The sequence below is a fragment of the Salarias fasciatus genome, chromosome 7 (assembly GCF_902148845.1).
Source record: "Salarias fasciatus chromosome 7, fSalaFa1.1, whole genome shotgun sequence".
Lineage (NCBI taxonomy): Eukaryota > Metazoa > Chordata > Actinopteri > Blenniiformes > Blenniidae > Salarias > Salarias fasciatus.
The window spans coordinates 26,502,381-26,520,374 of NC_043751.1; the positions used below are offsets into that span (position 1 = coordinate 26,502,381).

Sequence of the window (17,994 nt, forward strand, 5' to 3'; positions counted from 1 at the left end):
GAATTTTAAGTTTGCTATGATGGGTGTACACACTGCAGGCCACTTGACTGCACCTGATTAAACTGAACTCTTGCTGCACTTTACAGCCACTGCAGCTTCAGCAGCAAATATTGAGAAGTTGATCTGGTCCATAGTTAAATTCTGAATGAAGAAAATTCTCTTAATGAATATTAAATTTGTATTTAGGTTAACTACAATAAACAAATAAATACAAAAAATGGAACAAATTTTATGCATTTCATATTTTTCAAAGATGATTAATTTTCCAAATTAAAATATATGAAAAGACGATGTCGTCTCTTTTTCCTAACGTTCAAACTGTATTTGCAGCCCTCTGCTATTTGCCAATATATAAACAAAATCTTGCCAAAAAGGGTTTCCTATCCCTGCCTTAGAGTTTTGTCCAAGGCCTCCTTCACTCCACAACGCCTCCAAATGGAAACACTAAACTTTGACTTCATTCATGATGTTTGTTTGCACCACAGTGGTATTCGGAGCCGCTGAAAGTACTTTTAGAAATGCTTCGGCTCTGTTATTTTCATGTAGACTGACGGAAACACTAGTTTCTGAAATGCTCCAGCTCCAGCTGCTTGTAGACAGTGGAAACTCTGCCACCGTGCATGCAGACCATGGCTGTAGTAATTAGACAATAACAACAATGGCGAGCTCCGAGGTGTCATGACTCCCAGTCAGTATTCACCTCTTTTAAACTGTAACTTTCAAATTCTGAGCCAGTTTAATGAATCTTAATTTTTACATACCAGCACTTCCTTTCCACTCCCACCATGCAGATGTTACTGTTGCAGCAGGTGCATCGTAGAACATATTCTTGTGTGGAAAATTTCTAAAAACAGTATCATCCTAATGGGGCAATGTGTAAAAGTGTTTTTTTTTTCGACCTGGAACACGGCAAAATGTGCAAAAACAATTTGCATGTTCTTTGGTTTGGTTGTTCCTAGTGTTATAATTAAACACCACACACGATTCTTGACATCCAAGAAAAAAAGGATATTCATATGCAAATGAAACAAAATAAATTTAGATTAACTAATTACAAAGCGAGTTCCACAACTAATTTACAAATCCTGATATCTGCTGTGGACTGCACAGTGGAATAATGGGTAGCACTCCTGCGTCATAGTCTGTAGTCTAGAAAATATCTCCAGTTCGAATCTGAGTGTTTCTCTTTTCTATTTGTAGTTTGCATTTCGTTTTCTCCTCTCCCCAGTGTGTAGGGTTATTTTTCCTGGTTTCCATTCGCAGCCCAAAGAAATGAGGTTGAGGCTAATTGGTGACTCTAAATTGCCCAAAGGTGTGAATGTGAGTGTGTTTGACTGTCTGTCTGTGTGTGTTTGTCCTGTGATGGGATCGGCTCCAGGTCCTCTCCAAGTTGGATAGAGCAGCACAGGGCATGGATGGAAATGTGCCGGGGACTGTGAAAGTGACCAAAAATTGAATATATCATACCATAATAAACTGAAAATGAAAAAATGTTTTTTTTAATTTATATAATAAGGCAGACACACTGGCCTTATGTTTGACACCCATGATATACAGTTGAATAAAGTCATAATTACATGACTTAGTTACTGGATAAGCAAATACACATAAATGCATATTTGATGAAGCCGTGAGAGAATGTTTTTAATCCTATATCTCATGACTGAAAAGCAAAAAGCCTTAAACAATGTCATAAATTTCTGAATAACAAAAATCCCACTCAAGTAACACCCAGTGTTGGAACGACAGCCTCATCACGTATTCTGTGACTACCGTCTGTTTGAAAGAAAACTTAACAAATACAGTCACTTGCCAGATAACAGCAGCAAAAATTAAAAAGGAAACCATTTTTCCTCCGGGGTTATCACCATTGTCTGATGCTATTTGGTCTTTTTATGAGAAATTGCAGTATTGTGTTATATTTCTGAAGTCTTTCCTTATAGTCAAACAATTATGGCGAGGGTTTTATTCAGATGCAGTCTTTTGTCCCCCCAAGTGGCTATCACCAAGGACTTTTTCGTCTGACTGTTTTTTTATTGTTGCCTCAATAAATATAATTGCTCAACGCTGGAGAATACACTTTAATGAAGTACAACACTGAGATGGAAAAATGCTGCAGCCGGATTGTCGGTATACATCATTTTTTTGGAATCCATGAGACGAACGCAGACGTGAAGTGATCCTGACTCACAGTCTCACATGGACACACAGCTTTGTCTGATAACTTTTCATGAAATTCGAACTCGCATATGGTGTCAAACCCAAATCCCACAATACCGATTGCCCGCACGCATAAAAACTCACGCACTGGGTGTCGAATCTCAAACGTGTGTTCATAAATATTCATTTGGTCACACCGGCGCACTCGAGCATAAACTGACATATCATCATCGCACACTGCTGGAGGATGCAGACTCTCTTCACCGTGAAAACAAACAGTGGTATCTGCATAATAGTATAACATTATAATACAGAACCGACAAGTACAGATTGACTGTGTTTATAGCAGGCAGCCAATGGGCCGTACAGTAATTGATTTCATTACAGCACACTGCTGATGTAGGAAAAGAGGATTCGATTCTAATTCACCATGAGTGCGGCTAAAATCAAATCGTAGAGACTGTTATTCTATTTCTTTAATCACTCTCTCTTTGTTCGGCAGCTTCCTGGTGGTGTTTGCCATTTCCTTCCAGAAGCAGCAAATCAGTTACAGTCTGCTGATCAATCCCAGCAGCCTTTTCAGCATCCGGCAGGAGACCGGGGAGATCAGCCTGACGAGGACGCTGGATTACGAGAGCGACCAGCGCCGCTACCTGCTGATGGTGCGGGCCAGCGAGGAGCCCGGCAGCCTCAGCACGGCCACCGAGGTTAGTTTAATCAGGGAGCGATGCACGCGGCGAACGTGAGTCAGAGGAGAGTTCATGAACTCCAGACGTTTAAGCCCAGAGCTGAAGTCCATTGTGACGGTTTAATGGCATCCGGCATCGCTGCGGTGAGTTCAAGCGAAACAAAGAAAACCCCGGCTGGTTGCTGGATTGTGGCGCAGCGCCGGACTTCCCCCAGAGGTCCAGGCATGTTTTTCATCTGTGCAGTGTTTTGCGGCTTGTATCAGCTGCATCAACGGTAATGATCTGAACTCAGCGCCGACCTATTGACATCACGCCACTCGGCGATAACCACGAATGAGAGGCAGCGGAGTTTCAGGCCGTCTTCAGAAAAGACACGGCTGAATGGTTTTGAAATGTTAACAAGTGAACCGGCGGCTCAAGTGATTTTTCTTTTCTTTTTGCGGTTTGTTTCTCTGCTTTGCCGCTGAGCCTCAGTAAGTGCTTTTTGTCCAGAGTGCGATCTGGAGATGAACTGTGTAAAAAATAGAGCAGGCTCGGAGTTGGAAGAGCTCAAAATCTGCAAAGTTCATTCACAAATGAATATTTCTAGATGAACTATTCATGAATCCAGTTCTGCTTAAATTATTGATTCAAAGATTTTGTTACCCAATTATCATGTCAGGCGCTCACTCCGCACCACAGATTTAGCTGTGAAAATCTCCTTCTGCTCAGCTGCGTGTTGTGCAGTAGGAGATGGAGACTGGGAAAACCTAGCCCAGCTATTTCAGGACTATTACTCAGCTGTCACTTCACACTTTACACATAGTGGTGACAGGGAGCTTGTAGGGTGGAGGGCGGCTAAGGGCCTATGCTGAAAACACACACATCGAGGCACACACATGCTCAGAACATTTCTATTTTTGACTCAGGAAAATCATGAAGTGGAAGATAAAGGATGTGTTGAAGTGGCAAGTCGAGGAACTATAAAATACAATTTAATTTAAGTTTTGAGGTCAGCTTTCGGCACAGCGGATTTTACGTGGCGGCGTTGTGAATTTGAGAGGTTAATTTGTATTCTCCAACTCTGATTTTGTCTCCTCTGCCTTCCTCTCTTCTCCTCTCCTCTCCTCTCCTCTCCTCTGCCGCCATCACGCCGGCACTAATCAGGTTCAGGTGTTGATAACGGATGAGAATGATTGTGTCCCTGAGTTCCTCCAGTCCATCTACAGTGTGGATGGAGTCCCTGAGACTGTAACCACCGCAACATCCCTGCTGCAGGGTGAGACTCCCTTGACCCCGCATTTCACATCCATCTGTTTCCTTTTCAGCACTCTGGCAAAAATTACACAAAAAGTAATCTTTCATATGAAAAACAGCAGATGTTTCTTGGAAGATAACCTGACTTTCACCTTTGTCCTCAAATTGCTTCGTTTCATCTTGGAAGTCCATTTTGAGCGCCACAATACAAGTCTCTTTCCCAAAAAGTATCAGCAACATACATTTGTTTTCAGTTTAACCTCTTCGATACGTCACACGCCAGTTTATTGATTGCTGCATGAGACTGCCGTATAGTTTTGAACCTGAAGGGTTTTTTTTTTTTTTTTTTTTCTGCTGTGAAAGTGTTGAATTTGTGAAAATCAACAGAGCGTACATTGCAAGTCATGGAAAAAAAAGTAATCATCTCTCTTTTTTTAATGGAATATACTGATTTCTTTCATGGCAAGTCAAACTATATTACTAAAATTAAATTTGCTGCTTTCAGTTCAATCCAAGAAAGAAGGATACGCCTAACTGCACTTAGGAGAATTAAGTGTTTAAAGATGCTGCTCTTTGCAGATGACCCTGCGCCGTTCAGCCACAGTCTCAAATTGAGAACTACCTGAACAAGATTTTGAAATTTTCCACACTCTCTGATTTTTCTCCCCTTGCAAATTTACTGACGTTCCGGGCAAAATTACCCTGAACAGGTCGGAAAAAAAGCACATCAAATCCAAGTAAATACTCCAGCACGGTTGCAGTTTCTTTTTTTAACATGTTGCTGTTTTTCGTTCACTGTTGAGTTTTTGTGGTGTCGGGACTTCTTTACCCCGTGGGCCACAATAGGTGATGTGCGCAAATCCCTGGCTGGGCAATTGTTTTTAGTGATTCTGACTGAGAAAAATGGAACAAATTTAATCTGAAAACATATGAATACACAGCCTGGAGCGGCAGAAATTGTTGGCACTGCGGAGCCGGCAGTAGGAAGAAAATGGCAACCAACATGATCCAATACATCAAGAAAAATAAAACAACCAGTACGGTGGGAAAAAAAAAAAAAAAAAAAAACCCAGCCGTGAAGAAATGAAAGACACAGAGAGGCGGGGACAGGAATATTCAGAGAGGCTGAAGAGTCTATAGTTGGATATGTATGCAACTGATGGTCGGCAGTTGGTTCAACAGTGAAATATATGATTTTGTGGTTCAATGAAACGTCCCCACTTTGGATTGAAGGGACAAAATTGTGGGGCAAAGACGAAGAAATGGAGTTCATTTGTTAATCTAGGGGGACCGCTCAGCTAACTAATGGAATGTCAAGAGTTTTGAGGGACCGGCGGAGTGAAATGAACATTACAACATCAGTATGTCTGCAGCGTGAAAAGACACAGATGAATACCTCACAATAAGGCTATCACTTCAACTTTACCCAGTGAGGTTTGGCAATAAAGAAGATTAAAAAAAATGCAGTGGAGAACCAGAGACAGCAAGGCTTAAATGAAATTTACTGTTCCAATTCCTTTAACATTTAATGAGTCAGTCACATTATACAAGCTAAAGATAAAGAGTGCATAGTAAATCATCAGTCCTCAACTGTATAACAAGACGCTGAGATAGAATTGAGAATGAAGCATTGACATGCACAGGCTGCTGCTGCTGCTGCTGCTGCTGATGCTTGACACACAGGAAATAAACACATCAAAAGAATATGCAGTATGCAAGTGTTATGAGCTCCAGGGGAAGTGCGTGAAGCAGTGACTTTAGCGGCATTCACTCAGTGCAGTTTTAGAGAAAATCTCATCACACATTAATAACAAATCTATAGTTTTGGGAGGTTTTTTTTTTTTATGTTTGTAATTACGGTGAGGGAAAAATTGCTTTTAGGCATGTGCACACACATGCTTGCTGGGCTTTCCTTTTTTTCTTTCGCCGTGTTTAAGCTCATTTTCGCAAATGACGGTAATCATTCTGGAAAGGCACAGTTTGTGTTTTCATAATTGTGGTTGTCGCAGACTATGATTTATTACATGTTTAGCAAGGCCATAAAGAGATAATGATCTACACAGATGTCAACATATTCATCAGCTAAAGCCATCTCATCAGCTCTTTTCGATTAGCCGCTAATTGATGGTCCTTGTGTGATGTCTTCCCTAACTGTCGCCAGTGTTAGCCACGGACTGCGACTCGGGGTTAAACGCAGAGCTCACCTATTACACCCTGAGCCCAGACTTCAGCATCTCACCACACGGGACCGTCTTCCCCGCGAGCCGGCTGGACTACGAGCGTCCGAACCATCTGTATGAGTTCGTGGTGATGGCGGTGGACAGCGGGGACACGCCTCACTCCGGCACGGCCACGGTCCGCGTGAGGATGGCCAACGTCAACGACGAGGCCCCCGAGTTCTCCCAGCCCGTGTGAGTAGCCTGATGTCTGCCTCCGTTCAAACCATTTCTGTTTGCTTTCCTCACGCCGAACTTATTGAGGTCGCTCGACACAGAGACAGAAAGTCACACACTCACATTCACACCTAGAGGCAATTTAGGCCCCAGCAACAGACTAATACCACCACAGTGCAGCACAGCACCATGGGAGATCCTTCATTCCTGTGGCAATAAGACTCCACAGCTCCTCCGTGTTTGTTGTGTTTTTCTGTTAATTTCATTCTTCCACCAGTCACTGTTTAACTCAGTTTATTACTTATCTAACTTTGTTCTGTTTTATTCATGTTTTTGCTTCAAAGTTATTTATTCTGTGTTCTTTTTTGTGCGGCGCTGTGCGACAAGAGTTTTCCTCTGTGTTTAACTTGAATTCTATTCTGTTTACATGACAACGCTTCAAGTGAAAAGGCGCCATTTTTGCATTTTTGTTTCAGAAAAGTTTCACGTTTATGCAGCAGCATTTTGAAAATGACTCTCTACGGCCGCGGTTCAGATATGCAGCAGGAGTTGCTCTTTCCCCCTTTTCCACCAACATGAAGCCCGAGCATTTTCTAAAAGTTCCATCTTGGAAGCCGTTTTTAAAAAGCTGCTCCAGATGTGTCATGTAGTGTAAACAGACCACCAAAACGCAGCAACAGTTCTGCATTTTTGCTCGAAAACTTTGTCGTATAAACGGTGCCTCAGAGCTACAAATGAACTTTAAACACACATTTTTGGGATTGTATTATCTAAACTCAGGGAGAACCTGCAAATTTCTCACAGAAAGCCACTTCACCACTATTCCACACTGATGTGTCGTCGTCATAGATGTTTCAAATTTGTACCTTAAGGCCAAGAGATTGATCAGGTCACCCGGGGGTTCTCAACCAGTATTGAGTTGATGTGGAAGAATGTTGCTTTAAATGGAGATTTATTCGCAGTTAGGGGTCGGTTGCATGAGTCGACGCCAGTCACCAAAAATGACATGTTTAAATAAAGTTCCGTTTGATTCTGCTGCTTTATCTCTGATCCACCAGCTGATCACATTTCATTAGATCAAAGCGCTGCTCTCTGAACAGACAAGGTAGTTGCATCACAGACATATGAGTCGTTACATCACACATCACAGACTCGCCTTCCTTCAGGCTATTCATCGCAGTAATATCTGATGCTGAGATATCTGTGGTGAATATTGGCCAAAGTTGTTGTAGTAAAATCACTACCGGTACGATAAATTTCCTGCGCTTTGTTTGCTTTATTCAATCACATCCATTTGGCTTCAAAGCCACCAGTTACTCACCTTGAACACATGAATCTCAGATATTGACGTTATTTTCATGCCGTCTTCCGGAAGGTTATTTAAAATGTTCCTTTTTCAATCTTGATGTGAATTCAAGCATTCCCGCTGCAATCTCTGGGTTTTTATTTTTGGATTTCTCCAAAGGTACGCAGTAAACTGACATATGGACGCGATCCAGAGTGTCCCCAACTGCCTTTTTTTGGCGAAGCTGCATGAGTGGGTGTGCAGAAACTGTCACTGCGGCGGCACTGCATTTATTCCCCAAAACTAGTGAGCCGCTTGTCCTGTCAGTCATGTTTCAGTGACCTTCAGAAAATGCCGTTGCAGACCTCTGTTTCCCGTTTGCTCGCTGCATTGTCAGGTGTCAGTCTCGGTGGGTGGCTGGACGCAGAGCCAAGCAAACGGGCGGGTGGAGAGGTTGAGATGTAGGCAGACAAACATAAAGCTGAGGCGGAAAAAAAAACAAAAAAACATAAGGAAACATAGTTGCAGGGCAAGTGAGTAGAGGATACCAAAACATACGCAGCAGCGAGACGGGAGACAGGCAGTCAGATATGCAGATAAACCGAAAAAAGCTGTCGGCAGTCAGACAAATTTTGTTGCCAGACCCGCAGACAGATAGTTAGAAATGCAGGCTTTGTGCCAGACGGGGTGTGTTGGGTGCTTTGTCATAGTGTGGCTTACTGAGATGAGCATAATTACTGTGAGGGGAGAAGAGGACTTCGTGTCCAATATCAGCACAAAGAGACGAGGAGAGGTAAGAGTGATGGATACTGTGGTGTTACGTTCATGAAATGATTCCTTAATCCAGGCTAATTGAGATACTTGGACATGTAAGCGGACGGCCTAATGTCTCTTGGCATGTCCTCTCAGCTCGCATCTGAATGAGTCACGGGGAGGCTAAAAGTGATTGAAGTGAGGGACGGGCACGCAGAGAGCCGGTGGAAATGCAAATGGCCAGACACGCAGGCCAGACAGGCGGCCGGCCGGCCGGCCGACCGGCAGGCAGACAGACACGCCGACGTGCGCTCTCTGAGCTCAACTTCACAGCCCAGTGAGATGTAGGGAGATGCCTGAGGAAGAAAGGCAGGGGGAGTGTATGTGTCTCATCCCACAGAGCCGCGGAGAGGTGGCCTCTGAGCCGGGTGACAGATTACAGGTCACTCACGTTGCCACGGAGATTGCCGTAGCTGGCGGAGATGAATCACCCATCAGCAGTCTTCTGTAAACCATCAATCACCCCTGACTTCTCACCGCAGACAACGAGCGACGCCCCGCCCCGCGGGCCGGCATACTTACACACACACGCACATTAGGAGAGGATACGACGCCAAATCTCGCAGGGCCGTGAGATCTGCTGACGAATCAGCTCAGATTTTTAGAGTGGAGAACTCCGCCTCCTCTTGTGTCTGACTGATCTCTGTCAGCCTCGCTCGCACATATCACTTCACCTGTCATTTCTGTGGCAGCCTTCTTTTCTGTCGCCCGCTCGTGTCTCACCTCCCTTCCATTCCTCTTCATCTCGGTGTCCTCCCAGTCTCGGGGTTTATCTCCTCCCCGTTGTGCTTTGTACCTCAGCGGTATATCAGTCTCCCGTGTCTGACCGGGCATCTTGCTGCCCAGCACCACCGAGCAAGCAAATCACTGTTGACATTTTAAAAGGCACTGGATCAAATAGCCCACAGAGGGTTGGGTATGTGGAAGCACCATTTGTTCAATGACTTCAACATCCCAGTAGACATTATCATTTGTCTCTGGTCTGGCCGGCTAAGAGGACAGGTTAAATCATAGTGACAAGTAAAAGCCACAACCATAAGTCTAATCAGCTTGCTGATGCTTTGGACTGTGTAACTGATTCATATCTCCTGTCCGTGTGTGTGTGTGTGTGTGTGTTTCTATCTGTTCTATGCGTGTGTGTGTGTGTGTGTGTGTGTGTTCTCACTCGCCCGCACTTGTTAAACTACAGTTCCTCTTTGCAGATATCGAACATTTGTTTCTGAGGATGCAGGCCCCAACACCCTCGTGGCGACCGTCCTCGCCAAAGACCCAGATGGTGACGGTATAATCTACTCCATAACAGCAGGCAATGAGGAAGGAAACTTCGTCATTGACAGCCAGAAAGGTGATATTTCTTAATTTTCCAAGCCGGGCGTCGTATTTGCAGCTCTCAGTCTAATTGACAGGCCTTTCGTCAAATCACACATTCAATTTTCTCTAATACATTCCTGCGAGCGCGGTGCACATTGAACGCCCTCTATTTTCAAAGTCACTGTGGAGAGATATTGAAAGTTGATATTAAAAACTGTAATTTCTATATGAGAACTGTTCTTTGTATTATTGGCGTCATAAATATCATCCGTAACATTATTTGGGAAAATTTCCACTCTTATGTTTTCCGTTTGCAGGTAGGTGCAAAGCGGAATTTTCCATGTGTTTCTTAGCTTTCTAGCATTAGTGACTGCACAGTTTATCTTTTTTATTTACCCTTTGATCCGAAACCAGTGGCAATCGCTGTGACATTTGTCACCCAACCCTTTCAATTCAATTTCACAACAACTGCTCTATCGTAGCTCACAATCTAGAGGCTGCGCTCCGCCAGCTCCTCTTTCTTTTGTGTCATCTTTTTATATTCCTTTCCACCCTTTCTGTGTATCCCCAGAGCAAGAAAATGCAAAGGCTGATATTCTTTGGGCACAGGGAAATTACTATATGGCTTCCCACTTACTGTATACGCGGAGCGCGCTGGCTCATTGAAAAGCTGCCAGTGTTGGTGTCGCATTTGTAAACAAGGCTGACATTTAAGCCCAGAGATTCACTGCGTACATCCCACAGTTCACTTATTTTAATGTACTGGTGCGGTGATGTCAAAGTCACGCGCCGTCATTAGGCGCTCGGATCTCCGTCTGCTCGGTGGGCAGCCGGAATGGCAAGTAATACGAGGCAGAGGAAAGTCAGGCACACGCATCTGTGTATATCAGCGCGCTGTGTTGTCTTTAATCAAGAGCATTGGAAGAGATGAATAGAGACACAACAGGAGAATAAAAAACCTCCCCGTGCTCTCACTTCAATGGGTTTCCCCCACATCACAGGCTGCTCGCACGTCCTGCAACCTCTGATGTTTTTGTATTTCTGTTGACGAGAAAGATGTTGACTCAGATGCTCCATCCTTTTATCCCACCTTTTATCTTGACTCGTACATGAAAGCAGACAAAGGGGAGTGGGGGGGCGAAAGGAACAGCTAATAGGCATCTGCTGAGCATGGTTAACTTCTAACCAGAGTCTCCTCACTACTTCATGTTTTTTCTCTCAAGTGCTCCGACTGGACAGGCATCTATAGAGGACAGCGTGCAATTATTAGATTAGAAATACGACAAAGTCACCACTGTGAAATTGCTTTTTGGATTTAGTCTGCATATCAGATTTTTACCTTTCTGTGGACTACAGAGGTGAATTTTTACCACTTGCCATCCCACTCCTGATATCTAGAACAACAGCATGTAGTGTGCATTTTCTTCATTTTTTTTTTTTTTTTTTTTTTTCCTTTGGTATTGATAGCGCATCCTCACGACGCGAGGCCACAGCGGCAATAACATCTCGCTTAATGACTAATGGAGCGCTTCTACGTGCACTGTTCGGGTGGACCATATTTTATAAAGTGTAGTATTGCGGGTCTGCATTCTTTGCAGGGCTGATCCGTCTCCGCTCCACCCCCCTGCCAAAGCTTCAAGGCTTGGAGTATGTCCTGAATGTGACGGCCACAGACGACAATGCATCAGGTGGGCTCCACCCTCTCTCCTCCTCCGCAAAAGTCATAGTCGGGGTCGATGACGTTAACAACAATAAACCTGTATTTGAGGAGGTGAGTATGTTTTTTTTGTGTAATCGTTATTAGTTATCAGTTTTTTCCATTTCCTGAATAAATGAGGGAAGAAAAAGCATTTTATAAAAGGAGTTTTGATTCTGTCTAATGCTGCTTTCCAGTTGCCCTGGGTCTTGGAAACCGTAGGTGTTTTCTGTACTGCAGAGCAGAAGTAATATAAGCTCTGCCCCCCTCAGGTCTGTATCCTGAGGATAAATTCAGGGAAGCTTCGAGGACCCAGCCGGTTGTTTTTTCAGGATGGCTCGCTCAGTGAGATATGTCAGCATAAACCGTGTTTTAATATTGTTTTTACTGCCCAAATACGTTTTCCACCATCTCAGTAACTCACGCAGGAGGCCTGCCAACTTTTTTTCTTAACCTGGGGTGAGGCTTTTGTGTGTGCGGCACATGTGTGATGAGCAATCATTGATTTAGGATGCATTTACAACTCCCCTCAAGTAGGGTTGTAATTAAAGAATTATTGGAGAAGAAGTTGAGCGTTTGCCAGTCTTCCTCCATGTAAAGAAAACTTAGTGCCAACAAGGCTTGCAATAAATGGATGTCAGAGATTTCTGTTAAAAGCCTGAACTTAAACTTTATATAACACAGAGGGGTGTGATCGGCTGCCACACCCTCCTCAACGATTATAACCGAATCTACCCTGACCAGGGTAATAACACATAGCAGGGTGTCCAAATAATAACACTAACACAAAAAAACACATTTATTATCACAATTATCTCAGAGGAAAAGTGCTGGGAAGCATCAGACCATAACTCTTTGCTCTATCCCTCCTGCCACCGGCATCCCAACAGCCGGCACTACAGTAGTAAACGATCAATAAGTGGTAGAACTAATAGTTTTTTATTTAAACTTACCGTTTGTGAACTAAATCATTGAAGTAAAAGCAACAAAACAAACGTTGCAAGGACGGTTTTAAATCAAAAGCTTTAGACAAGTCCATGAATCAGACTGTCATAAATAAAGCATTTAGTCATTTAGTTGCAATAAATAGCTACTGGCCACCACCTTCAGAAGGAAGAACGTTAGATATGAGCATGGTGAGTTATTGCCTTCGCCTCAGCATACTAAAAGTTGTCCAAACAATATACTTTAATATATATTTTATAGGGCTGTCAAATGATTAAAATTTTTAATCAGATTAATCACAGCTTACAAATTAATTAATCGTGATTAATCACAAATAAGCACAATTTCCACCTATGTCTGAAATATGCCCTTTTTTTCCTGTATGGCATTAACAAAAAAATGACAGGACATGATTATATATATATTCAACACGTGATGTGTTTTTTATTTAAGGCTCCAACTGAAATAATATTCAAAAAACTAAAACATGATGTCTGTGTGTGTAGTGTATTTGTACGTGCTCCGCGCGTCACCGCACCGCTCCGCACGCTGCACGCCGCGCACTTGTCATGATGCGCATGCGTTAAAAATTTTAATGAGATTGATTACATAAATTAATTAACGCCGTTAACGCGTTGTTTTTGACAGCCCTAATATTTTAATGTGAAGCAGGAAGTTCTCGCTTAATAGTCAGAAATTCTAGATGTTTTCGGTCTTGAGGAGCTAATATGAGATTTGCAATGCTGAAGTGTTGTCAGCTCCACGTACATACGCTGCTACAGCGTGGCCCGCAGCAGGAGACCAGCTTTCCTGAATGCGACCGTGCAGCTCTCTGACTCGCACTGCTGTGATTGGTTAAACGCCACATCCCATTTTTTTCTCGGATGCGTGGTGAGCTTAAGCATTCTGAGCGTCGGAGTCAACTGGAAAACAGCATTAATAAGTTAATACTCAATGAATGGAAAAGACGGGGAGAATTTGTCTTGTAATGTTTTAATCTTCATGTTTACCTTAGAGGCATAACATATATGTCTCAGGTGTGTTTTTCCAACCAGCAGTCATATAAAGTGTATTTTCTAAGATGTCAGACTGTTCCTTTCAAGCATTCTGTCTTTAGTTGTTGTTGTTGCTGTCAACCTGAGCCTCTCCTTCCAGCTGTCACTCATGTCATTCTGCCACAAATCACAGAATCTGCTCAGAAGAGTTGTATTTCCTTCTCTCATCCTCTCGCAGCACTTCAGCTGTCCCTCTTTCCGTCGCTCCTTCCTCCGTCTCCTCGTCCGAGTCTCCGGCGCTCCTCTCCTGCGCTCTCATTCCCCTGGCCTCCGTCTCTCTCCGCTCTGTTTTCCCAGGAGTTCCGATTAGCCTGCACTCCCTCTCTATCTTTAGGCACTCCGTTGGGATTTCAATTAATTTATGAAAAAAAAAAGTGCAATATCATCACAATATAGTATACCTGTTTAATTAACTTCCTTCTTAATTAGGAAATACTTGAACTTAGGCAGAAGACGCTCATGCGGAGCCGGAGCTCCCGGGGTCTTTCAGCCGTACTGGGAACTCTCGGCAACTGGATATGTTTAAATATCAAGTTATGCCTCAGAGCCACCTGGGCTAGCATGACCTTATGTTTTATATTATTTGATTTTTATGAACAGCTACCTACAGGCCATTCGGCGCGTCCCATCACATCCCATGAACTCCTGCATTATTCTCCTCGCATCCTTCGATGCATCTCCTTCCTTCTGTTTCTTTCTCGCTTATTGTTTCCCTTTGTCTTCCATGGTCATTCTGGAAGAGGAGCAGGCATCTATATCTGATTACAAAAACAAACAGACTCCATGGAGCTGCTCTTTATCGAGGACATATGTTCATTAGGGGGAATGGATCGAATTCTTTGTTAAGACAAAGCTGTTCGCTGCTGGCTCTTCAAAAGAAATCCGTTCAAGTGTTTCCATTCCAAAAGATGTGGGCTTCCGTTTCTGTAACTGCTGTTTTGTGTTTTATGTACAGACGCTTCCTCTGTAATGTGTGTAGTGACCTTCTACTTAATGAGTTTATTTTCTTTGATCCCTGCATTCTCATTAATGTAGCATATAATAAATCCCTATATATAAACAGCCTTTCTTGTATTTGTTTTCCTCCTTTGTCTCTCCTCCCTCGTTCTATCTCAGTGCCAGCAATATCGCGAGCAGGCTTCAGTACTGGAGAACCAGCCGACGGGGACTTTTGTGTTGCAAGTGCATGCTGTGGATGCAGATGAGGGGGCAAATGGAAAAGTCAAATATGGCTTAATGCACAGAGACAGCGCCATGCCCGCATTCAGAATCCATCCAGACACAGGTAGAGTAGTCGCGGATTGTCTGGGGTGAAATAGGTTTCAATTAGACATGGAGCGCACAGTATCATGCACATCAACAGTTTTGCATTTTAATGGTTATTGACATTTCTAATGATCGTTTGAGCTGAAGTGTGATCTGAGAGGAAAGGATGCATACACCCCCGAGGTGGAAAATCTCATGTTATTAAAGTGTTTTTCTCAAGTAAATAAGTCAAATGTCACCACCTGTATATTGAACATTCCACTGATTCTTGACAAGCGCAGCGTGAAGCATCCGTATACAGAGTATGATTGTACATAATGAAGGGAGAAGTCAGTAGAAACACTGCTGTGAAGTCGCAACACGTGAAGTCAGCGTGTTATTTTGTCGCTCATTTTCTTTCAGACTCGTGTTCTATCGTCTTCATCTCCAGATTTAATAACAAAGTCACTGCACTTGAAAGCAATGCTCGACTTACTCAGAATGAATTTATAATTGTTGACTTGTTTTCCTGATTCCTGAACTGAAGGGTGGATGAGAGAATTAGAGAACTGCTGAATGGATGGATGGATACATACATAGCTGTGTGTGTGTGTGTGTGTGTGTGTTTGTCGGGGGTCGGTGAACGGGGCTGATTATTGTTCTGCATTTTCAGGAGTGATCGTGACATCCAGACGCTTCGACAGGGAGCGGCAGAGAGAGTATTCAATTACCGTAACAGCTACTGATTGGGCCGAGGAGCCACTCATCGGCATCTGTCAGCTCACCATCCAGATACTGGACCAGAATGATAACAGCCCCAAGTTTGAGAATTTACGCTACGAGTGTAAGTTGGGATGAATATTATGCATGCTGGTATCCAGATGAAATATTAACTCAGTGACTGAAGTAGGAGCACAAGCCGGACACTTAAAAATAGAGAAGTATGTCTGAGCTGAGGTTTGGTATGCTCCGTGCGTTCCTCTACGCGGTGGTTTGATTGAAATGAGCCTGTGTTTAATCAGTCATTGAGTGACTGTGTTTGGTATCTTTCCCATTCCCTTTGATTCCCATCAAGCTAACAGTTGTAAACTAATGACAATCATGAAATGCATGACCAAATAGTTGAAATACTAATCACTGAGAAAATATCAGAGGAGTTGTTTCAGGTCAACTGGGCTTGTCGTAGAGGATCACTGTAGCTGTAGTTTATATATGCGTATATATCATGTATATTGTGCTTGAAGCAGTCCCCAAAGTGCTTTTGCATTGTTAATAATGCTCACTTATAAATGGTGATGGCTGCAGTATAACGTGCATGAATCCTTCCATTTTTAGCAGTTTCAGGTTTAGCGTCTTGCTCGAGGACACTCTGAGATACAGGCATGGGAAGATGAGGGATCAAACCTTAAACCTTGCATGTGAAAGACGATGTTTGACCCACAGCTGCTCTAAATGCCACCGGCGTCTGTCTCACTGCCGTCCCGCACTGGAGCCACTGACACATGCAGGCAGTGGAGTGCAAGGCTCTAAATCAGGGGTGTCAAACATATGGTCCGTAAGCCAAAACGGGCCCATAAGAAGCTCCAAGCTGCTCCACCAAACCGACAAGCAAATGGTAGAAATTTCAAAGAAAACACTGATCTTTTTTTTTTCCCAACATTTCTCTGTATTTTGCACCAGAATGTTTCTTTGAAACATGTTGTGATTGCAGAAGTTTTCAGTTATGCAAAAATATAGATGTTTCTTCATCTATATTCTCCACAACTAAAAAAAGAAAAAGAAAAAAAAACCTCAAACTTGTAATTTGAAGCATGTTATGGCACCATTTTACCGGTCTGGCCCACTCAAGATGAAATTGGGCTGTTGGTGGCTCCTGTGCCAAAATGCGTTCGACAGCCCGGATTTAAGTGCCTCCAGAAGCACAGCTTCAATTCATCTCCTCAGGTATGAGGATGACACTCGGTCCAAAATCAAAACTCGAAGCTTTTACTGAACCTCTCAAGTACGTGGACAATTACATCAAATTCATGAGGAACAATGTCTCCAACAATCACCTGTCTTTCTTTGACAGTGACGTCTTGGTAAAGACAGATGAACACATGAACCAACCCCACTCTTCACCTCTCACCACCCATCGGGTCACGACCTGTGTTTTATCAGAACCTGGCAACACAGAGATGATTATAAACCCACTATTAGTGGAAAATCAATGTGGTGTCCGCCATATGCTGCAGTCAACACTGCAATAACCCGTTTATTGGGGGAACTAAACGAGACCTGAACAAATGTGTGGCCCGAAGCAGAAGGGCGAACTCCTCCGGTTCTGACTCAGCTTTCGATTTGCACCTCATCGAGGGGCAACGGAAGCAATCTCTGTTCAAGTGGATAAAAAAAAACTTCCGATCAACAGAAGGAGGAGGTTTACACCTCCATTACAACACAGTGGGCAGTGAGAGACACAACAATCACACACTCACTTTCACATTTATGGGGAATTTAGAGTCAAACACAAGATAACCCCCCCACACACACACACACACCAACCCACCAAAATAAATAAATAAATAAAAAATTCCTGACTCAGGGAGAACATGTAAAGTTTTCACAACCTGAAGTTGAACCACCTTCTGGCTCTCAGTCAAAAGTGAAGGTTTTTATTTTCCAAAATATATTTGTACATTATGTTTACTATACATAAAATAGTGCAAGTGACTTTTGTAGAAAGCTACTCAACAGTGTCCACGATGTGACATGATGACGCTGACATGAATCAAAATGTTAAAAAAATTTCCCTTCTAAATAAAATGTCAAATCTGTGTGACATTTATTCAGTTTACCAATGGATTTTATGATATATTAATGACATGTCACCATATTTATTCCTGCTGACTTTAAAATTGATTCGGCATCACCCTTGGGTGGAAAAGTTTCGTTTCCTAGTATTACATTAAGTGCCTTCTGAAGGGTTGAGAGTGCACATGTTTAAAAATGTATCAAGAGGGTTTCGATTTAAGAACATTGACAGCCCTGGTTTGCTTAATTTATTAGAATAACATGTATATAAAAAGGATCATCAGATTAGTTTTGAATATTTAACGGCGTTCGCAGTGTCATTTGTGTTTGACCTTTATCAGCCTTTTCGCTCTGAGCTCATACGGCTCTGCTC

General features: G+C 43.0%; 1 protein-coding gene across 1 annotated transcript in view; it reads left to right on the forward strand.

The window, feature by feature from the left end:
• The window catches only part of LOC115391391 (neural-cadherin-like), a 102,125-nt gene that overhangs the window by 33,812 nt on the left and 50,319 nt on the right, over positions 1 to 17,994 (forward strand). Inside the window, exons 4-10 of the mRNA XM_030095630.1 lie at positions 2,663 to 2,867; positions 3,996 to 4,107; positions 6,247 to 6,496; positions 9,779 to 9,921; positions 11,486 to 11,658; positions 14,700 to 14,868; positions 15,502 to 15,672. Coding sequence (XP_029951490.1) covers positions 2,663 to 2,867; positions 3,996 to 4,107; positions 6,247 to 6,496; positions 9,779 to 9,921; positions 11,486 to 11,658; positions 14,700 to 14,868; positions 15,502 to 15,672 — 1,223 coding nt within the window. The remainder of the gene's footprint in view (positions 1 to 2,662; positions 2,868 to 3,995; positions 4,108 to 6,246; positions 6,497 to 9,778; positions 9,922 to 11,485; positions 11,659 to 14,699; positions 14,869 to 15,501; positions 15,673 to 17,994) is intronic.